This window comes from Schistocerca cancellata, chromosome 1 (assembly GCF_023864275.1).
Source record: "Schistocerca cancellata isolate TAMUIC-IGC-003103 chromosome 1, iqSchCanc2.1, whole genome shotgun sequence".
Taxonomy (NCBI): Eukaryota; Metazoa; Arthropoda; class Insecta; order Orthoptera; family Acrididae; genus Schistocerca; species Schistocerca cancellata.
In genome coordinates, this window is record NC_064626.1 from 864409897 (window position 1) to 864432418 (window position 22522).

At 43.1% G+C, this 22522-nt stretch overlaps 1 protein-coding gene across 1 annotated transcript in view; it reads right to left on the minus strand.

Annotated features, from left to right (window-relative positions):
• LOC126108579 (zinc metalloproteinase nas-4-like) overlaps positions 1 to 22522 on the minus strand; it is a 107724-nt gene that overhangs the window by 37935 nt on the left and 47267 nt on the right. Inside the window, 2 exon segments of the mRNA XM_049913906.1 lie at positions 11586 to 11761; positions 17377 to 17494. Coding sequence (XP_049769863.1) covers positions 11586 to 11761; positions 17377 to 17494 — 294 coding nt within the window.

Below are 22522 nucleotides of genomic sequence, written 5' to 3' on the forward strand. Positions count from 1 at the left end.
CAATTAGAAAAATTCCATTAGGTATACACGCGATCCACGATCATAATTTATATCGTAAGCTGGATAGGTCGATTAGTAAGGGGGAGGTTACAGGTCGATTCTATTTTTGTGTTAACAGATGGTGTTTTGTTTACTCTCAACCTAACCTCACTTTCCAATTTCCTGTACATGTGCTCAGTACAATGTCTAATGTTTGTTGTAAAAACTCAGCTGAAAGTTTTTGTTACATTTGCGGTGAATTTGTGATTAAAAACACCAAAGGAACATTACAGACTTTGTGAAAAATGTTTATCTATCATACGGTGGATCTAAACTTGGTGATCAAAATAAATCTTGGGCGACGTATATGGTATGTTATGTGTGTGTTGAAGATCTGAGAAAATGGTCCAAGAAGGAGAAAAAACCTTTAGATTTGCTGTTCCTATGATGTGGAGGGAGCCAAAAAATCATTCTGATGATTGCTACTTTAGCAGTGTTGATATTACTGGGCATAATTCGAAAAACAAGAAGGTAATAAGCTACCATAACCTTCTGTCCCCCATCCGACCAGTAGGGCATGGTGCGGATTTGCCGGTTCCTGAAACACCAGATGATTTAAATTCTGTTCCAGCAGAAGCATTTTCTGATGTACAATGTGATTTAGATGAACCAGATGATGATGAATTTCATTATGATAAAGAAAGTCTAGACCCCCAAACTGTTTACTCAGACCGAGCTTAACGATTTGGTTAGGGGTCTGGGCTTAACGAAAGAAAAAGCTGAATGGCTTGGCTCTAGATTAAAAGAAAAGAACTTGTTGGAAGTTGGAACCAACACATACATGTATAGAAAGAGAGAGCAGCAATTTTCCACCTTTTTTCAACAAGAAGGTGATTTAGTGAACTGTTGATGAATGAGTTTGGTATTGAATACAAAAAGGAAGACTAGTTTAACGCTGTATTATTACACAAGGGTAGCATACATGCATCTATACCTGTTGGACATTCTGTACATATGAAAGAAAGCTATGAAAACCTAGAAATAGTGCTAAAGAAAATAGCCTATTCTGCTCATGGGTGGATGATACGTGGTGGTCTAAAAATAACATGCATGCTCCTTGGTCAGCAAGGTGGCTTTACAAATTTCCATGTTTCTTGTGTGAGTGCGACAGTGGGGCTGGGGATCAACACTGTTTCTTGTGAGGGAGCCTTTAAAACCTGGTGAGAAGAACACTCTATACAAAAACCTTTCAGATCCAAAAAACCTACTCCAGTCGCCTCTACATATAAAGTTGGACCTAAAGGCTTTGTAAAGGCTTTGCCTAAAGATGGACCATGTTTTAAGTATCTCTGCCAAAAGTTTCCACACCTTTCAGTAGCTAAACTAAAAGAAGTCGTCTTTGTCGGACCTGACATTAGAAAATTGATGTTTGATGTTAACTTTGTGTCCACTATGACCTTAAATGAGAAAGAAGCATGGGTATCATTCAAGCAAGTCGTTACAAAGTTCTTAGGACATGAAAAAGACCCAAAATATGTTTCTATTATAGCTACAATGTTAAATAAGTTTAAAACTTAAGGATGTTCAATGAGCCTGAAAGTTCACTTTTTGAACAGTCACCTTAATTACTTCCAGGACAACAAAGGAGATGTTAGTGAGGAACAAGGAAAGCGTTTTCACCAGTACATTAAAGTGATGGAAAAACGCTACCAAGGCCGCTGGAACAACAACATGATGGGGGACTACCGTTGGTAACTTCACCGAGAAGTTCAGCAAGCGACTTATCGTAGAAAAGTCTACACAAGAAGCTTCAGAGAAAAAAGAGAAAGAAAATACGAACCAATTCCAGGTGACAAGCGATACCTCTATTAACACATATCATTGTTTTAAGTAGCTTATTGTAAATACAAACCATGCTTATGTAGTAACAAAATGTTTTATTAATTTCCCCATTTACCGTATAGCACAGGATTTTTATACTATATAATAAAAAGCATATTGCTCGAAAACTATGGTTGGTACAAAAAAACAAAGGCTACTTTTGGAGTCATCACACAAAAATCTATGAAAATCAGCTATCAAAATAGTTTTTTAAAAAAATTTTTTGCTGGCCTGTGTTCTTGGAACAGAACGGAAATAACAAAGAAAAAGTCCAAAGTAACGTGCAGAGGGGAGTGTACAGACGAAACTGAGGAAACCGTCTACGATACAGATGTGATGGAGATACCTGAAGCAATAAAAGAAGCATTACTCTGCCAACGAGTACACGAGATGCTGAGAGAGGACAACACTTCAATGGAACAGAAATCAGAAAGAGGAGCACCTAACTGACTCTACAAAGGCGAGTATTAACTCCAGCCAGAGAAACAGTACATGAAGTCACTACAAGCGAATAGAGTTGAGACAGTAAATATCATTGGAGTACATTCAGCGTTACAGTTAAATAATCTGCAAGATTTCTTATCCTCTGCAGAAATAGACATAGCCTTGCTGCAGAAAGTAGCGTATATCCAATTAGAAAAACTAAGGGACTGCAGTGCCATAATGAAACCAGGAAACAACGGGCATGGCCACCCTCAAAAGAGGAGGAATACCATTAAGAGAAACAGAACAGCTCCCAGACAGTAGAGGAATCGCCGGTACCTTCCACAAAAGCAAAATCAACATTATCTATGAACAGTCCAGAAGTAATAATAAGCACAAGATTGCGGAGTTCTTTAAAGGTGAAACAGTTCCTTCTTTCGGAAAATCTTATGGAAGTATCATCTTCGCAGGAGACTTTTAACTGTGTATAAATTATTCAGTTAGTTAAAGGAGATGAAAATTAAGTTGATACCGGGAACTGGAATTCGGTAGTAGGAAAAGGAAGAGAAGGAAAAATAGTAGGTGAACATGGACTGGGGCAAAGGAATGAAAGAGGAAGCCACCTGGTAGAATTTTGCACAGAGCATAATTTAATCATCGCTGACGCTTGGTTTAAGAATCATAAATTAATGTTGTACACGTGGAAGAGACATGGAGGCATCGTAAATTTTCAGATTCATTATACAATGGTCATACAGAGATTTAGGAACCCGATTTTAAATTGGAAGACATATCCAGGAGCAGATGTGGACTCTGGCCACAATTTATTGGTTATGAACAGTAGATTAAAACTGAAGAAATTGCAAAAAGGAAGGAAAGTAAGGAGATGGGACCTAGATAAGTTGAAATAACCGGAGGTTGCTGAGAGTTTCAGAAGGAGCATTAGGCAATAGTTGACTAGAAAAGGAAAGAGTACAGTAGAAGATGAATGCGTAGCTTTAAGTGATAAAATAGTGAAGGCAACAGAGGGTTCAATACATGAAAAGACAAGGCCTATTATAAATCTTTGGATAACACAAGAAATAATTAATTTCATTGATGAGAAGAGAAATTTCAAAAATGTTGCAACTGAAGCAGGCGAAAGCGAATACAGACGTTTAAAAAATGAGATTGAGGGGAAGTGAAAAATAGCCAAACAAGAGTGGACAGAGGTCAAATGGAAGGATTTAGAAGCAGCTGTATGAATATCAAGAGCTCAGATGGAAAGCCAGTCCTCAGCAAAGAAGGGATACTGAAGATGGAAGGAGTATATAGAGGGTCTATACATGCGAGATGAACTTGATGGCAATATTGCAGAAAAGGAAGTGGACGTAGATGAAAATGAGATGGGAGATATCATACTATGAGAAGAATTTGACAGAGCTCTGAAAGATCTATGGTAAGTCGAAACAATGCCCCAGTGGTAGAGAATATTCCGTCAGAATTGCTGATAGCCTTGGGAAAGCCAACCATGAGAAAATTCTTCCATCTGGTGTGCAAACTGTATGAGACAGGCAGAATACTCTTAGACTTCAAGAAGAATGTAATCCAATTCCACAGAAAGCAATTGCTGGCAGGTGCGAAAATTACTGAACTATCAGTTCAATAAGATACGGTTGCTAAATACTAACACGAATTCTTTACAGCAGAATGGAAAAACTGTTAGAAGCCAGCCTCGGGGAAGATCAATTTGGATTCCGGAGAAATGTAGGAACACGCGAGGCAGTACTGAACATACGACTTATCTTAGAAGGTATATTAAGGAATGGCAGACCTACGTTTTAGCAGTTTCAGAGTTTTAATTTTGACAATGTTTACTGAAATTTTGAAGATTGATGGGGTAAAATACAATGAGCGAAATGCTGTTTACAACCTGTGCAGAAACAAGACGGCAGTTATGAGAGTAGAGGGGCTCCTAAAAGGGAAGCAACGGTTGAGAAGTGTGTGAGACAGGGTTGTAGCCTATCCCCAATGTTATTCAATCTGTATATTGAACAAGCCGTAAAGGAAGTCAAAGAAAAATTTGGAGCAAGAATTAAAGTTCAGGGAGAAGAAACAAAAACTTTGAGGTTTGCCGATGACAATGTAATTCTGTCAGAGGCAGCAAAAGACTTGGAAGAGCAGTTGAACGAATAGACAGTGTCTTGAGAGGTGAATGTAAGATGAACATAAAAAAAGGCAAAACGAGGGTAATGCTATGTAGGCTAATTAAGTCAGGTGATGCTAAAGGAATTAGCTTAGGAAATGAGACACTTAAAGTAGTAGATGAGTTTTGCTATTTGGGCAGCAAAATAATGAAGGCCGAAGTAGAAAGGATATAAAATGTAGACTGGCAATGGCAAGAAAAGCGTTTCTGAAGAAAAGATATTTGTTAACATTGAATATAGATTTAAGTGTAAGGACGTCTCTTCTGAAGATTTTTGTCTGGAGTGTAGCCATGTATGGAAATGAAACATGGAGGATAAACAGTATAGACAAAAGGAGAACATAATCTTTCGAAACGTGGTGTTTGAGAAGAATGTAGAAGGTTAGGTGAGTCGACCACGTAACTAATGAGGAGGTACTGAACAGAATTGGGGAGACATGAAATTAGTGTCACAACTTGATCAAATGAAGGGATCGACTGCTAGGTCACATTCTGAAGCATCATTGGATAATCTGTTTAGTAGTGAAGGAAGTGGGGGAGGGAGCAGGGGGGGCGGTAAGAATCGTAGAGGTTGCAAGAGTTATTTAGAGATGAAGAAGAGGCTCGCACGGGATAGAACGGCACGTAGAGCTGCATCAAATCAGTGTGAAGACGACAGTAACAGTAACTCAGTCTTAAGGACCAAGCCTTAAAAAATGCGCAGAATTCAAGAAAAAATTATCCTCGCAGGAGGGTTTAACCGGATCTTCCGTCTTAAGGACCAAACAACTAACCTTAACAAATCGACGTTATTAGACAATCTAATCCTTGCACTACAGTTGACTAATACTTAGGAATTGAAGCATGACACGCAACTTGGATTATCATGTCGCATTCAAGAGATAAAAGTATGTGGCATAGAAAGACAACGGAATTCTGTTATAGCTGCCTCAGAGATCTGCACCTTTCAGAAGAACAAGTAATAGGAAATTATGCGAAGATAAAACAAATTATAGCAAAACCAATACCACTGAAGAGGCAACAAAATAAGATCTAGACCGCGGACAAGATAGATGAAGATTAAATGTTGAAATACCATCTGTTACGATAGTTTCACTGAACTTAAACCAAACGATGGGAAAATTCTCACGAGACGATACAAACCGCCATATTCAACCAACTTATAGCACTAAAGACCAACAATTCTCCAATGAAGATGCTCAATACATACTATCAAACAATGAATGAAGAGAACTCGGTGCCGAGGAAATAGAAAACTTCACTATGGAAATTGATGAGGACTGGGACAAAGACGCTACCTTACAAAGTCCAAAACACAAAGAAAGACTAAACTGCTGTGCAGTTGTAACGAGATAATAAATCTAAACAGTGGGATTCCGATTGTGTCCTAGAGGAAATGATAGTCTCAGTACCGAAAAAGAGAAGAAAAAACTGTTGGGAATCTAAAGGCAATGAGCCTCTTGAATGGCGACTACAAAATTATGGTGCAGTTATTAGTGAAAAGACTGAAAACTGCGATGGACACAACAGCCTGGGCAGTACCAAATGAGCTTCGGAAGAGAAAAGAAAATCCTTCATTTTTCTGAATACATAACCTTTTCAAATAAAGTGCGCAATAGTCTTCCTAGAGTTAGAGAAACCGTTTGATGGAGCAATTTTTGCTTACCACCATCTTCGCACGATGGGTCTCCCGTGCCAATTAACCAGTATCATACAAAATATCTTATGCAGTGGTGTAGCCAAATAATATAGTCAATGGACAACTAACACAGAGATAAAGAGAAACGACTCCATGCGACAGGGATGCTCGATCACCACGGCGCTTGTCGCCATTGCTGTCGAATCTTTGCTGCCACTCTAGCAGAAAAATTACAAGGATTGTATACGAAATGGAAAAATTGTGTGTAATGCGCATGCAGACTATATAGGCTTCTTGATCCGATGTGAAGAAGAAGTACACACAGCTCTGGAGATTATATCAAAGTATAAATTACTGTCTGAAGCCAAAATAAGTCATGCATAATGAACACGGGAAAAGGCATCTAAATTCATAATGATGGTCAGCTAAATAAAATGTCGAAATGAAGAGCGTGTGTATCTAAATTCTGGAGTATCATCCAACACGCCATTTCTGCGAATTATCAGTGGGTTTTCTTTATTGAAATATGTGAAATGTGAACATTTTCCCAAAAGGAAAACGGATTTCACTAATGAAAACCAACTGATAACGGCACAGAGGTGATGAAACATGTTTCGGTCACTTGAAGAAACTGTGTTTTACTCAAAAGGCGGACTTTATATCCAGTAGTTGTATCTTTTCAGATTGGTCATAATTAATCTTAATGTTGGTGTGTGTCGCGAGATGTATTGCAAGCAAATTTTGGTTCATAGTTAAATGCTCTGCGAAATTTGAATGTGTGATGTCACTCTTCAGAGCTCCCGTGTGACCTGTGTACCCTGTTAGGAAATTCCTGTGTTCTTAGTTCGAATTCTGACTATTTCTGTTCCTTACGTAGGTCTCTGTGTGGGATTTGGGTGGGTGGGGGGTAATCATGCGTTTAAGTGTGTGTGTGTGTGTGTGTGTGTCTGTGTGTGTGTGTGTGTGTGTGTGTGTGTGTGCGTGTGTATTTCATTTCTCTTCTGTGTCCTGGGTCAGTTCTCTTAAGGCAACGACGAGTGTGTTGTTGCAAAGCGTTGTGCTTTCATTTATTACGTTTTTCCTTTCACTATAGTCTTTCGTATGTAATAATTTATTACTAAAGTTAATTTCTGGTGTAAATTGTTGTTGTGTTTTAGGATGTGAGATTAGTTTCGATATTTGTAGGATTGTGGATTTCATTTATTAAGCCTTCTGCCAACGCGGAATTCTGCTTTTACTGTTTCGAGATCTCATGTGTTCTGAGTATTTTCTTGTTTCTGCAAGTTTGCCCTGTGTACTGGGTTTGACAGGAGTTACATGTGAGGTGGTATATTCTTGCATTGCTGAAATTGTCTGGAGTTCCTTTGTCTGATCTTAGTCTTTCTTGTAATGCGTCGTTTGCTCTGAATGCTACAAGGATCCCTTGCTTCTTCATTACATTTCCGGTTCTATATATTATTTTATTATTGTTTATTATGTCCGCCCCTGGTAGGTGTGTGATGCGGGGACGGTAGCTCAGTGTGTTCGGTCAAAGGGCTGCTTGCCCTCTTTAATAAAAAAAACTGAGTAAACGAATCAACAATCAACTTGAACGGATGTCTTGTGACGTTCGCTCATACGAAATGCAACGAACAATACCGAACAAAAGGCAAAAAAAAGCGGTCGGCGTGACAGAATGTCAATTCAAAGGGCCCGGGTTCGATTCCCGGCTGGCTCGGAGATTTTCTTCGCAAAGGGACTGGGTGTTGTGTTGTCCTAATCATGATCATTTCATCCCCATCGACGCACAAGTCGCCGAAGTGGCGTGAAATCGAAAGACTTGCACCCGGCGAATGGTCTACCCAATGGAAGGTCCTACTCACATGATATTTCCATTGTTTATTATGTACTTTATGTTAGTGCGTAACATTTGTTTTTTTCTGACGAAATGTGGTCTGTTGTGTTGCCTGTGTTCTGCCTCTTTGGATGTGCACTTGTGTGGCACTTCCATTACCTTTCATGTTTATTTTGTTGTTGAGATGGTTTATGGTGCCTGTTTTGTACTCATTTTCAACAGCAATTTGTTAGCTTATTTTTAGTTCATGTTTGTACTTAGGGGCTTGAGAGGTGTTATTTTCAGCGTCTGGAGCATGAGTGTAAAACTTTAATGTTTATGACTTGTTGTGTGGTTGGCTGTGTTATGGATTTATGTTTTGTACTGATGTGAAATACGTCTTAATTGTTGCTTCTTGTCGCTGTGGAGTGTTGGAAACTTTGTTTGTAGGAATACTATGTTCATGTTACTGTGTGTGTGTGTGTGTGTGTGTGTGTGTGTGTGTGTGTGTGTGTGTGTATGTGTTTTACAGAGAGAGAGAGAGAGAGAGAGAGTGAGTAGGTACATAAAGCTGCACGTCTACATTTGGCCAGACAACGCAGAAACTGGACTCCAGCTGACTGGTAGCATGTAGTGTGGTGTGAAGAGTCACACGGCTTTGAATGCCCCGACGGCGTGGGGCTAGGGATGGAAAAGAACCGGCCAGTTAAAACCGATAACGGTATTTTGGTTCTGAATAACTGGTATTTTTCAGTGCTATTTTAATAACAATAAGGACTGAAACGAGCGACAAACAAATGGCATAAGAACTGACACAGCCCTTCTGAGACAATTATATACCTGTTAGCATGTGGCGTGGCCTACTAGATGTTAGGCCCCTCTGGTCTATATGTTAGTTTCTCACTGTCGTCGTCGGACATCACGTGTATTACAGAATGTGACCACCCCTTCATTGCAAATATTTTACAAAGTGTAGTATGAATGAAGTACAATGCTCCATTCGCTTTAAAAGATTAGAAACAGAAGGAGCCACAACAAACTTGCGACATAATACGAAGAGAAAACTTAATACCTAACAGTTCATTTATAGTTTACAATAAAAATAGAAAGCAGCTGATATGCTGATTGTTTCTACACAGCATGCCTTTATCTGCTTTTAACCCTTGAAAACTGACAAATTAACATGAAAAATACAGATCTTCAGCCTCAGTTGTCATCCATTAGCATTGACTATTCGTAATGTCTAAGTAGTGGTATGATCCACGTTTATCATAAGGCTTTTGAGAAGAGTTTCAAAAAATTAGAATCAGAAGGAGAATATTGCTCATTTTTTGTGGTAGTCAATCACTCACCACACTTCGAAAAGAGTGGACGGACTAAATTTTCTTTTATTTGACTGTGTGAGATAACAGGCGAGTCGTTGTGCCCTGAAAATATTCTAAGTTCTTAGGAAGCAGTGGTCGCACGGACCGTATAGAAATTAATAGTAGCCAGATGAATCGTGATACCTCAAAAAGAAACATGTACATTATTATTATTATTTGCATGATGATTCTGATTGCGTAATCAGATTTTCAATATCTTTATTAGTTTAAAGTTTCGTATCCGACGGTAAATTATACAAGTAACACAGAGCAACGAATTTCCAAAATATAAACGCTTCATCCGATTTGGTCGATCGCCATGTCTTTAGAAAACTATTAGTGTAAACCTAAATTAGTATGAATTACAAGCATGTAACTTGAATAGTACAAGAGTTATAAGTGGCCGATTACTATCGATCGTGTCAGGCCATAACTACTCCACTGTTACGCGAAAAAAAAAAGTTGCAGCATGCTTATAAATGTATTTATTCATCTATGTCTTTGTTTATATCCGATATATACTAATCATGAAGAAATTGGTTAAATATTTACTGTGTTTTAGAAAGCACAGAGACATTAGGCTACTGGCCTACCTTTTGTTCTTTTCCTTTGATATATGTTTACTTAATTTGTTTATGTATCTAATAATGTGTGTTAGAGCGTGTTTACGGTCCAGCTGTAGGGATATTTATTTAATTTCAAGTTATTTAAATGTAAATCCAGTACTTTGAATGTGCTTCACTATTTTTGTGTGAGTGCGTTGGATTGAAGACACGGCGTGAGCACTCTAGCCAATCACAGCTCTCGTGAATGGGGAGACTGGATGGAAGGTGGTTCTGGGCAGTGCGGAGTTCTCGACACTACGGGACAGAAGGAGGGCTGGACGCGGCGGACGCACGGTCGCGAGAGGGACTTGCAGTGATGATGATGATGTTTGGTTTGTGGGGCGCTCAACTGCGTGGTTATCAGCGCCCGTACAATTACCCAATCTTTGCTCAGTCCAATTTCGCCACTTTCCGGGATGATGATGAAATGATGAGGACAACACAAACACCCAGTCATCTCGAGGCAGGTGAAAATCCCTGACCCCGCCGGGAATCGAACCCGGGACCCCGTGCTCGGGAAGCGAGAACGCTACCGCGAGACCACGAGCGGCGGACAGAGGGGACTTGCAGTGTGGAGCGGTTTGCGCGTGGTCACGAGAGACAGAAATACTTTGGAGTGCAGACTTGTGAACTCGTGAGATTTCCGTGGCTTCTACAGTGAAGACGTAGTGTGCGTTTAGAAGTGAATATCTCGCGAGCTATGTTGTTGTTAATAACTAATTACGTGCAGTAGGAATCTATTGTTTCCCTGTTATTCAGCTTATATTTTATTTAATTGCTGGACCATCGACACCAATAAGTGTTTTTCAGAAATATACGGCATTCTCAAAAGTACTTCTACTATCGTACTCATCATTTAAAGTCGTTAAGATAGTACCTGCAGATTTTATTTGCTTGCAATCTTTCATTTATAAATTTATATGTTACATTCATAATTCGCAATTGCCGAGTGATAGAAACCTTCGACCATTCGATTCATGTGTGTATTCTTATCTTGTGCTGTAGACTCAGCAATATTTGACCTGTAATGCGGTAACTACATATCCCAGCCCCTAGACAACGAAACCAGCCAAAACTTTTAACTGTGAGTTGGAGGCTGCGTAGTTATTTCAAATTCCACAACTGTTTAGTTTAACATTTAAGTCCTATGCATCTTGAAACTGAGGGAGTCGAAACTTTGCAATCTTTATTTGGTTTCTACGATTATTACAGGAAATAACAGAAAAACAAACCGATAATCGGTTATTTCAGAAACTGGTTATTTCTAGCGGTTTTAACAGTCCGGTTAAACTGGCGTTGCAAACGCCGTTGTCGCATTTGTAACACCAGTTCCCGTCAGATGACTGAAGTTAAGCGCTATCGAGCTCTTCTAGCACTTGGATGGGCCACTGTTCTATCTGCCGAGCTCTGTTGGGAAGTGGGATGCACTCAGTCCTTGTGGGGCCAATGGAGGAGCTACTTGCCTGAGAAGCAGCGGCTCTGGTCACGAAAACCGACAGTGGCCGGGGGACCGGCGTGCTGACCACACGCTCTTACATATACGTGACGTCTATGAGCTGAGGATGACACGGCAGTCGGCCGGTACCGTTGGGCCTTCAAGGCCTGTTCGAACAGAATTTGGTTTTTAAAAAAATTAGCGTTGAAAAATCCGATATAATCCAAAACCGGTTTTTTCAGCAATAATTGGCATCCCTACCTCGCCTAACGTTGCGCAGCAGCACGGTGACGTAGGCGTCGCGGTCTGAGCGGCTGTGCTCGTGCCAGAAGCCGAGGGCGTGCATCAGCTCGTGCTGCACGACGCCCTTTTTCAAGCAGCCGGAACCCAGGCTCACCGTCTGCTCGCCGCCCACGCGCCCGATCAGGCTGCTGCACCTGCCACAGCGCACAGAGACCAGAGTTACTTGCCGTAGCGCTGCTGGCAGTTTCCGCCTCTTAAACCTGTAATCAAATCTCACCGTCTCTCCTGTAATGCGTATCGAAGACCAAACCATAAATTAAAGCAAGGTTCCGAAGCGCAGTTACAGAAAATCACCAGGACCAGATGGAGCACTCTCTGTTTTACAGATAGTACTCGGCGGCATTGGCCCCTTACGTAGCTTGCATTTATCGCGAATCGCTCGCCATGCACAAAGTCCCAAGCGACTGGAAAAAAGCGCAGGTGACTCCACTATATAACAAGGCTAAACGAATAGAGCCGCAAAATTACAGACCAATATCCCTGTCTTAATTTGCTGCAGAATCCTTGAACGTATTCTCAGTCAGGATATAATATACTTTCTCGAGACTGAGAAGCTTATATCCACGAATCAGCATGGTTTTAGAAAGCACCGCTCGTGCAAAACTCAGCTTGCTCTTTTCTCACATGATACACCGTGAACTATGGATGAAGGGTAATAGACAGATTCTATATTTCTAGACTTCGAGAAAGCGTTTGACACGGTTCCCCTTTGCAGACTGTTGACGAAGGTACGAGAGTATGGAATAAGTTCACAGCTAAGTGAGTGGCTCGAAGACTTCTTAAGTAATAGAACCCAATACGTTGTCCTCAAACGCGAGTGTTCATCAGAGACCAGGGTTTCGTCATGAGCGCTCCAGGGAAGTGTGGTAGGACCACTGCTGTTCTCTACATGACTTGGCGGACGGGGTGGGCAGCAATCTGTGCTCGTTTGCTGACGATATTGAGGTGTACGGTAAGGTGTCGAAGTTGAGTGACTGCAGGAAGGCACTAGATGACTTAGACAAAAACCTCTAGTTGTTGTCATGAATGGCAGCTAGCTCTCAATGTAGAAAAATGTCAGTTAATGCAGATGAACAGCAAGAACAAACATGTGAAGTTCGGATACAGTAGTACTAGCGTCCTGCTTGACACAGTCAAGTCATTTAAATATCTGGGCGTAACGTTGCATAGCGATATGAAATGGAACGATCATGTGAGAACTTTGGTACGGAAGGCGAATGGTCGACTTCGATTTATTGAGAGAATTATAGGATAGTGTGGATCACTTGTAAAGGAGACAGCATATAGGATGCTGTCGCGACCTGTTCTTCAGTAGTGCTCCAGCGATTGAGATCCGTATCAGGTCGGATTGAGGGAAGATGTCGAAGCAATTCAGAGGCGCGCTGCTAGATTTCTTACCGGTGGGTTCGAAGAACTCGTAAGTGTAACGGAGATGCTTCGGGAACTCAAATGGGCAGCCCTGCAGGGAAGGCGACGTTCTTTTCAAGAAACGCTACTGAGAAACTTTAGAGAAACGTCTTTTGCAGTGGAATGACGAACAATCCTATTGCCGCCAACATGCAACGAAGATAAGATACGGCAAATTAAGCCTCATACGGAAGCATACCGACAGTCGTTTATCCCTCGCTCTATTTTCGAGTGGAACAGGAAAGGAAACCACTAGTAGTGATACAGGGTAACCTCCGCCACGCACCGTACCTTGGCTTGTAGAGTATCTCCAAAGATTTAGATGTAGTTAATGGTGAAAGGGTGTTAGTCGTAAGATTCAGTGATAGCATTACTATCCTTTGTGCAAGCGAGGTAGAATTGTAGCACCTGTCGAATGGATTCAACAGTCCACAGAGTTCAGAATATAGATTTAAACCCAGAGGCTGCGCTAGTATTAGTCGTAGTCGTAGGAAAGAGGAAATTTTTGTTAAAAGTCAATGAACGTGTGGTTGGACGATGGAATCTGGGGCCGCTGGCAGAGTGTTGAAACAGTCAACGGCTAGTAGGGCAGGAAATGCAAACATGGCATTCGCGAGTGCGATGCTGTGACGGCGCTATTGCGCGCACGAATTGTTTTGTGTGAAGCAACAACGAGGCAGCAAACCGCAGCGTTGCTTGAAGTTATTGCGATATGAGGCGAGGAACTAGGCCAGAGCCAAGTCGAGACTTGAAGATGGCTGACGTTTGGGAATGTATCTCTGCCATAGTTTCTGTCTCTCTCTGACACTACGTCAGCGGTAAGTGAAAAGGCAGTTTAAATAATGAGGTACTTTTACCTTTGGACGGAAGGTGTGCTAGGCCAGTCGAGCGTGGGGACGGACCTGTGCTGGTCCACGCTTATAGGGGCCAGTCAGGCAGCGATGTTGTAAATGTTCTTATTTTATTTCTGTGTACTTGTTCGGGCTGTTTTCTTCATCTGGGGGCACAACACCGGGGCGGGACGGAACGGCAGCTGGGTACTTGGAGATTGCACGGCCTGCCTGAAGGAGGGCAGTGACAGCGGTCTGCAGTGGATCCAGGATGGGCCACATTCGCTTCCCACCTGGCATTCCGGGATCCGGGCGAGGCGTACACCATGGGAGACGTAGCAGCGTTGGAGCAGTGCCAGAGACAGCAGCGGGTGTCGCCATCTGGCAAGCATCACTAGCAGCAAGTTGCGGCATGGCATCCAGGAGAGTGTGGGTTCGAGTCAGATCTGTCCTTGGAGCAGCGGTGGCCCAAGGGCCACGAGTGACCAGTACAACCACCTTTGTCCCACGGTCGGACAGAGCGGGCCAAACGGGGCAAGAGGCAGTGAGGACCAGGGATTGCCGAGCAGTTCTAGGCGCTACAGTCTGGAACCGCGCGACCGATACGGTCGCAGGTTCGAATCCTGCCTCGGGCATGGATGTGTGTGATGTCCTTAGGTTAGTTAGGTTTAAGTAGTTCTAAGTTCTAGGGGACTGATGACCTTAGAAGTTAAGTCCCATAGTGCTCAGAGCCATTTGAACCATTTGACCAGGGACTGTAACAGTCTTCGGATTCACAAGCGGCTACGCGGCACGAGAGGCGACGCCTCGGCGACTGGCGACTGGGCGAGCACGGCTGAGTTCCAGCTGAGCGGTCTTGCAGACAGCAGCAGCAGTGTCAGCAAACCACTAGCTGCTGAGCCGGCTGGACGTGTGGCACAGCACTCGGGCGGCTACCCACAATACTCTGCACCCTCACTGTAAATTATGACAATAAAGTAATGCCACGAAATACCTATGTATCACTCTGTATTGCCACTTGATACTACTGAACTTGCTCGGCCTCCTGACGAAAACCGGATCGGTGGGTCCCGGCTTCAGATCGTCCATCTTGAGTCCCGGGTTCGACTGTCCCGACACCCCCGTATCAGAGGATAGACGAAATTAACAACAAACTTGACATCGTAATTGGGGACCATGTGCAAGACGAAGCGCAGAAATTCTCCTACCTCGAAAGCAAAATAACCCATTATGACACAACGTGAACTCGTCTCGCCTAGCGAGAGCTGGCAGAAGGGTCATTACTGTCAGTGCAGAGGCCGAAGAGAGCAAGCTGGCCCAGGTAAGCGGAGTGGAGGGCGGCTCCAGGCAGGCATGCGTGAGGAGGGTGAGGAAGACACAATGGCTCTTACGGCGAACGAAATATAAGATGCTTAATGCATGTTCAGGAATACTATATCGCAGCCCATTCAAAAATGACGTAGTGAAACCAAATACATCATAAAAATGACAGTGGTGAGACGAGTCCATTGCAACTTTAAGCAAGATTCTACGATATATATTAAGACAGAGTGGGCAACAGAAATTCATCATATATCAACATCCGCTCTGCTCACTACATACTAATAGTACAGGGTTGAATGAGAAATCGTTAGATTTTTTAACCGACTTATGCCGTTGCGTACCGATTTTGCGCTGAAACCTACTATTTGTGAAAAAAATGTTAACATAAAAGACCTTTTAACCGTCATAGGCAAAAGGCCATCATGGATGCCCATCTTCATACCTATATGTTACGAAGCTAACTTATTAATCACCTGTAACAGACACCTTTTCATATTATCTCATTACAAATACCATTTCATTCCTTTTAAAGTACTATACAGTATGTCACAGATAATAACAGTGACCTCTGCGGTGATCCATTACCTATGCCTGTCGTACAAGTTGATTTTTCTAAACGAATGTACTTTCCGAAACGACAAACATATTTCTCACTCTCGCCAACTACCCTTATCCCAATGACTATACTTATTCCAAATACTGTCATGATTTACTACTTCAAAAGTGCGAAAGTTTCGCACGTGTCCCCTGATAAAAATTAAACCATTACAGCGATCACATCAAATGAAGGCTGAAAGTATCAAATGTAAGCTGATATCAAAAGTTACAGACGATATTATGAAAGATAGATACTCGTTTGTGCCACAGCCACAAATCCTCAACAGTTACACATAGTATGAAGGCGGTGTCAGTCACTTAGTTTCTCACCAAATGAGCCCAGATAATGGTTACCTACAGTTAACTGTTAGATATACTTTAAGAGAATTTTTTTAATGGAAATTAATAAAAGTAATATTAAATAGTTATGGAGCTGTAAATAACAAGTAAAACATATGCACAAAAGGGCATATATGTAGAGGGCACAAGAATGCTCATCCTTGAAGCTCGCCACACGTATTTTGTAGTTTTCATTTAATTCTTTCACAAGCAGATAGAAGCATGTTTATGAATTGATCTAATAACTGACTTAATATTGTGTTGTTTCTGAAGCGAGAGGTCGCAAAATGACCTTAATAAATGTGGGATTCATTTAATGTTTTGTTGGACTTAAAATAGTAGCGGGTAAGAATATGGCCAACTTTAACTTTTCACGGGATTTAGAATATTTGACGGTGGTTTCGACGATTAAGTTTTAGCGCGCTTATGAAGTGTAACTTTATCGAGGGACTCGAGGTAGCGGAGTACTTTACCTATCGTGCTGCAGTTAACATTGAGACTCACGTGGGAAGGAATTGTTGGCTTGTTTTTACAGTGAACATTTAGGATAAAAAACTTTAGTTTTATGTTGCAATTAATAGTGATAAACTATGCTGCTGGAATTTGAGTATTTTCTTCTGAACTTTGTGATTAATCGTTTGTTAAACGCAATTTGCACGCTCGTGTTCATTTCACGTTGAGGGGACCACAGCAGTGACACGATTTCCCAAAGAAACCGGCTGATTTAGTCGGGTGGTTGTAAATCTTGCTAGTCGGTGGCTAGAGTCATTGATCCTCGGTGGGTTCAACCCTTTTCGAAAAAGTCTTTGTTTTCTCAGCCGCATCCTGGTGATGGTGTGCGAGCCAGTCAATCAGGATTGGCTCAGAACGACCTGTGTGGAACCGTATAATCCTGTGGTCAAACGAATAACCAGGATTTGTTTGCATGGATCCTTAGCAGGTTTCTTGGGTTTCAGATGGCCCTGTAAACTAGTTGGTAGGGGTCCATGATTGTTGCACAACGTGCGTCGGTGCAACAGATACTGTGTTGCAGAGTACATAAAATTCCACCGTTGCTACTAGCTCCTTTGTTTTATATACTGCTGACTTCAGATGCCATCTGGTTGTAATTCACTGCATCAAAATTGCTGAAGATGTACAATTAACCCCCGAGGCCGTTTGCCTTTAATAACTTATACCGTGTCAGAGCTGGAATTTTCTTCGCTGTACTTATTTAAGCCACGAATGGCTAAGCTTGCAGTGGCTGTACTCACCCGGTGCCCTTGCGGAGGTGCACGTAGCTGGTGTGCCCGGTGCGCGGCACGAAGCGCACGCACGTCAGCTCGTGGAACTCCCGGAAGGCCGCCGCCACCTCCAGCCGCTCGCGGCCCGCTGCAAAGAGAGGAGAGACAAAAACCCTACAGAGACGCTGTGCGCTCACTGCCCTTCCAACTGTGCTGCGCCGTGCCACAACTTCACCGGTTTTACAGATCCAAATGTGTGTGAGTGTCTGTGTGTGTGTGTGGGTGTGTTTGGGGGGAGGTTACTTCAGTATACACCATCTGATGAAAAGGATCCGGACAGCTATTAGTGAGTATCCGGTGTGTCGAGCCTTCGGCTTTCTTATGCCTTAGACTCTTCCAGGGCACTTTCAACGAGGTGTCTCAATTTATGTGGAGGAACAGCAACGCATTCTCCCTCCAGAGATGAAACCAAAGAAGGTAGCCATGTTGGGCGCTTGTGTCTTCAGCCAAGTCGATGTTCTGACCTGTCCTAAAGTTGTTCCGCTGGACTCTGAGCAGGCCAGTCCATTTCAGGAATATCAATGTTCAGAAACCCTATTCTCCCAAACGTTTCTTTATGACAGGGTGCACTGTAGTGCTCATGCAGTCAATCATTGTCTCCCAACTTCCTTTACATAATCTTGATAAATGTTTTAATATCCCTCAAACAATCCAGGTTGGAATGTAATAATATTATGAAAAGGAATGTTCGTGCTCACCATATAGTGGAGATGCTGAGTCATAGAGAGGTACAACAAAAAGACTGTCACAAATAAATCTTTCGCCCAGTAAGGTCTTCATCAGAAATAGATGAAAAACACATCACACACACACACACACACACACACACACACACACACACACATGCGCGTGCACAAACACAACTCACACACACAACTGCAGTCTCAGGCAACCGAAACCACACTATGAGCAGCAGCACGAGTGGGTGGTGGGAATGGCGACAGGAAGGAGGAGGCTCGGGTGGGGAGGGGAGATATGGTAGGGTGGAGCAGGCTGGGGCAGGGAGGGGGAGGGATAGTAGGGTAGGGGAGGTGGTCAGTGAAATGCTGCAGGTTAGACAGAAGGGGAGAGGTGGGGAGAGGGGTAGTGGAAAAGGAGAAAAGTAAAAAGAGTGGGTGCGATGGTGGAATGAGGGCTGTGTAGTGCTGGAATGGGAACAGGGAAGGGGCCAGGTGGGTGAGGACAGTGAATAACAAAGGTTGAGGCCAGGAAGGTTACAGGAACGTAGGCTGTATTGGAGGGGAAGTTCCCACCTGTGCATTTCAGAAAGCTGGTGTTGGTGGGAAGGATCCATACGGCACAGGCTGTGAAGCAGTCATTGAAATGAAGGATGTCATGTGCTCAGCAACAGTGTAGTCCACTTACTTCTTGAAAACAGTTTGCAGTCGCGATTCATGCAGACAGACAGCTTTTCAGCTTTTTGGTTGTCATGCCCACACAGAATGAAAATTACAATTTTTGACGAAGGCCGCACTGGTCAAAAGCTTTATTTATGCCAGTCTTTTAGTTGTGCTTATCTGTGATTCAGCATCTCAACTATATGGTGAGTAGCAACTTTTCTTTTCATAATATTGTTTTAATATCGTTCCATATTTAGCGTTCTCTTAAGCGCAGTGAGAGAACCATAACTCTCTACGAAAAAGATCCCCATACCTCAAAATCACCTCCTCCATGCTTCCCTGATGGCACCACACATTTTGGAAGGTAATTTTCTCCAGGTATTCGCCAAATCCAAACCCTTCCATGAAATTGCAGTAGCGTATAGCGTGATTCAGCACTCCAAATCTCTGTTTTCCACTCATCTGCTGTCCAGAAGCATCACTCTTTACGTGCATCAAGTGCCACTTAGCATGGACTACACAAATGCGTGGTCTCTGAAGAGCTTCTTTACCATTGTACCCCATTATTTTTAGCACTCTCTGCACAGTGATTCTGCTACTAGCTGGACTGCTGGTATAGTAATTTGAAACTCACATATGATTCCTTCGGTTGATTTCGTGGGCTGCTCGACGGTTCTTTTCCCTCAGCAAATGAGGTATGCCTGGTCTTCATTTAGTTGTGGCTGTTCCTTCGCGTTTGCATTTCACAACTGCATCACCAGCAATCGACTTGGGCAGCTTTAAAAGGGCTAAAAGTTCCCTTAGGTATTGTTACTAAAGTGACATCCAGTGACTAGTTCACGTCCAAAGTCACTGAGCCCACCTGACTGACCCATTCTGCTGTTTCTGCTTCTCTTCTCACAACATACTACTTGTCGCCCCCTTGTACGTGGTTGGATCCTCTCCTTCTTACAATGGGATGTCCAGACACTTTTGATCAGATACTGCACATATCCATTTCCAGATTTCTGAGGTAACTACTACGAAAACTAGATATCTCGGACGTGGGAAGGAACTCTACATAATTACACGCTGTGGTTATCGTAAGACACTTCCCAGTTGCTTGTCTGAGAGCCTGCCCACGTGACCAGGTATGCAGCCTGACAAAATAACACAACCACCGACTTTACTGAATGTGGGTGGAAAGAAACAGGTGTCCCCCCCCCCCCCCGGCCTTACCATCGCCCAGTTACACGATGGTATATATCTGTGCTCACAGCGATACTGCAGTGGAAAGTGTTGATGATGGTGGGAGCGCATGTCGACTTGAGACCGTGTAAATTGCGAAATTGAGAATGTTGTGAGAACTTGTTGCCATTGTAGTTCTTAAATAAATTGCGTAACACATGAACTTCTTAGTTATGAAAACCTCCAAACTGAAAACTGGAGGTCGTACTAAAGTGAATGAGGTAAGAACTGATGTAAACAATTTATTATTGTTATTACGAGGGTCACTCCAAAAGAAATACACACTATTTTTGTAAGAATACAGTTTTCATTCTGCATGTGTGAAAGTTTTACAGTGTGTAGATACATCCTTCCTGCTCGTTTTCAAACTTAGTTCAACCTGTTCCCGTGAGTGGCGCCGTCACAGCATGTCTTCAAGATGGCTGCTACACTTGACGTTCGTCAGAAGCAACGTGCTGTCACAGAATTCCTGTGCTGTGAAAACGAGTGGGAAACGTCCACAAGAGGTTGAAAAGGGTGTATGGAGATGCTGCTGTCGATCGCAGTACAGTTAGTCGGTGGGAAAGCAGGTTTCGTGATGAAAGCAGGCACAGCAACATTGAGGATTTTCCTCGCAGCGGCAGGCCTAATACTGTGAAGTGTTGGCGTTAAAAAAGGTTTGTGCCAGGTGGGTTCCCAGGATGTTGACAGTGTCTCACAAAGAAACAAGAAAAACGGTATGCAGCAAACTTTTGGAATAGTGCAAGAATGGTGGAGATGAATTTCTTGGAAGAATTGTGATAGGTGATGAAACATGGCTCCATCATTTTTCACCAGACATGAAGAGCCAATCAATGGAGTGGCATCATGCAAATTCACCCAAGAAAAAAAATTCAAAACCACACCTTCTACTGGAAAAGTTATGGCTACAGTGTTTTTCGATTCCGAAGGACTCCTGCTTGTGGACATCATGCCAATGGAACCATCATAAATTCTGATGCATATGTGACGACACTGAAGAAACTTAAAGTTCGACTGAGTCGTGTTCGACCACATCGACAAAAGCAGTATTTTTTGCTGTTGCACGACAATGCACGGCCACACGTCAGTCAAAAAACCATGGAAGCGATCACAAAATTCGGATGGACAACACTGAAACACCCGCCTTACAGCCCTGACCTGGCTCCATGGGACTATCATCTCTTTGGGAAACTGAAACACTCTCTTCGTGGAACAAGGTTTGAAGATGATGACTTCCTTGTGCACGCTGCCAAACAGTGGCTCCAACAAGTTGGTCCAGAATTTTACCATGCGGGTATACAGACGCCGGTTCCAAGATGGCATAATGTAGTTGAGAGGGATGGAAATTATGTGGAGAAATGAAAATATTGTTCCCAAAGGCTGTATATACACACTGTAAAACTTTCAAACATGTAGAATAAAAGATGGATTAAAAAAAATAGTGTGCATTTCTTTTCGAGTGAACCTCGTATTATATAAGTTTGTACATTTTTGCTTATTATTACTTACATCCTACGCATCTGCGACATGTTAGAAATAGGTATGACAACAAGGTACATTGAGTGGTGGGGAAGGGGTGCAGATAGCTACAAACTATGACCCCATCAGAACCGAACTCTGCATCCACACCTTAACTCCAGAACTTGTCACTTGTCTCCATCTCTGGTATTCTTAGAAACATTAATGCCTGTATGGATCGAATGCATTGGTTTTCTGGGGCGGATAGCAACGAGTTCACTAGCTCCATACAATGACACAAGTCACATTAAAGATTCAAATCATAAAGTGACGTTTAAAAATTGATTTTCCAGTGCTCGCTGTCTTCTGTTTACACTCATACTTACGAGTATGCCTACACGTACATTTCCCTGCGGGCTACAGGATCTACACTCCTGGAAATGGAAAAAAGAACACATTGACACCGGTGTGTCAGACCCACCATACTTGCTCCGGACACTGCGAGAGGGCTGTACAAGCAATGATCACACGCACGGCACAGCGGACACACCAGGAACCGCGGTGTTGGCCGTCGAATGGCGCTAGCTGCGCAGCATTTGTGCACCGCTGCCGTCAGTGTCAGCCAGTTTGCCGTGGCATACGGAGCTCCATCGCAGTCTTTAACACTGGTAGCATGCCGCGACAGCGTGGACGTGAACCGTATGTGCAGTTGACGGACTTTGAGCGAGGGCGTATAGTGGGCATGCGCGAGGCCGGGTGGACGTACCGCCGAATTGCTCAACACGTGGGGCGTGAGGTCTCCACAGTACATCGATGTTGTCGCCAGTAGTCGGCGGAAGGTGCACGTGCCCGTCGACCTGGGACCGGACCGCAGCGACGCACGGATGCACGCCAAGACCGTAGGATCCTACGCAGTGCCGTAGGGGACCGCACCGCCACCTCCCAGCAAATTAGGGACACTGTTGCTCCTGGGGTATCGGCGAGTACCATTCGCAACCGTCTCCATGAAGCTGGGCTACGGTCCCGCACACCGTTAGGCCGTCTTCCGCTCACGCCCCAACATCGTGCAGCCCGCATCCAGTGGTGTCGCG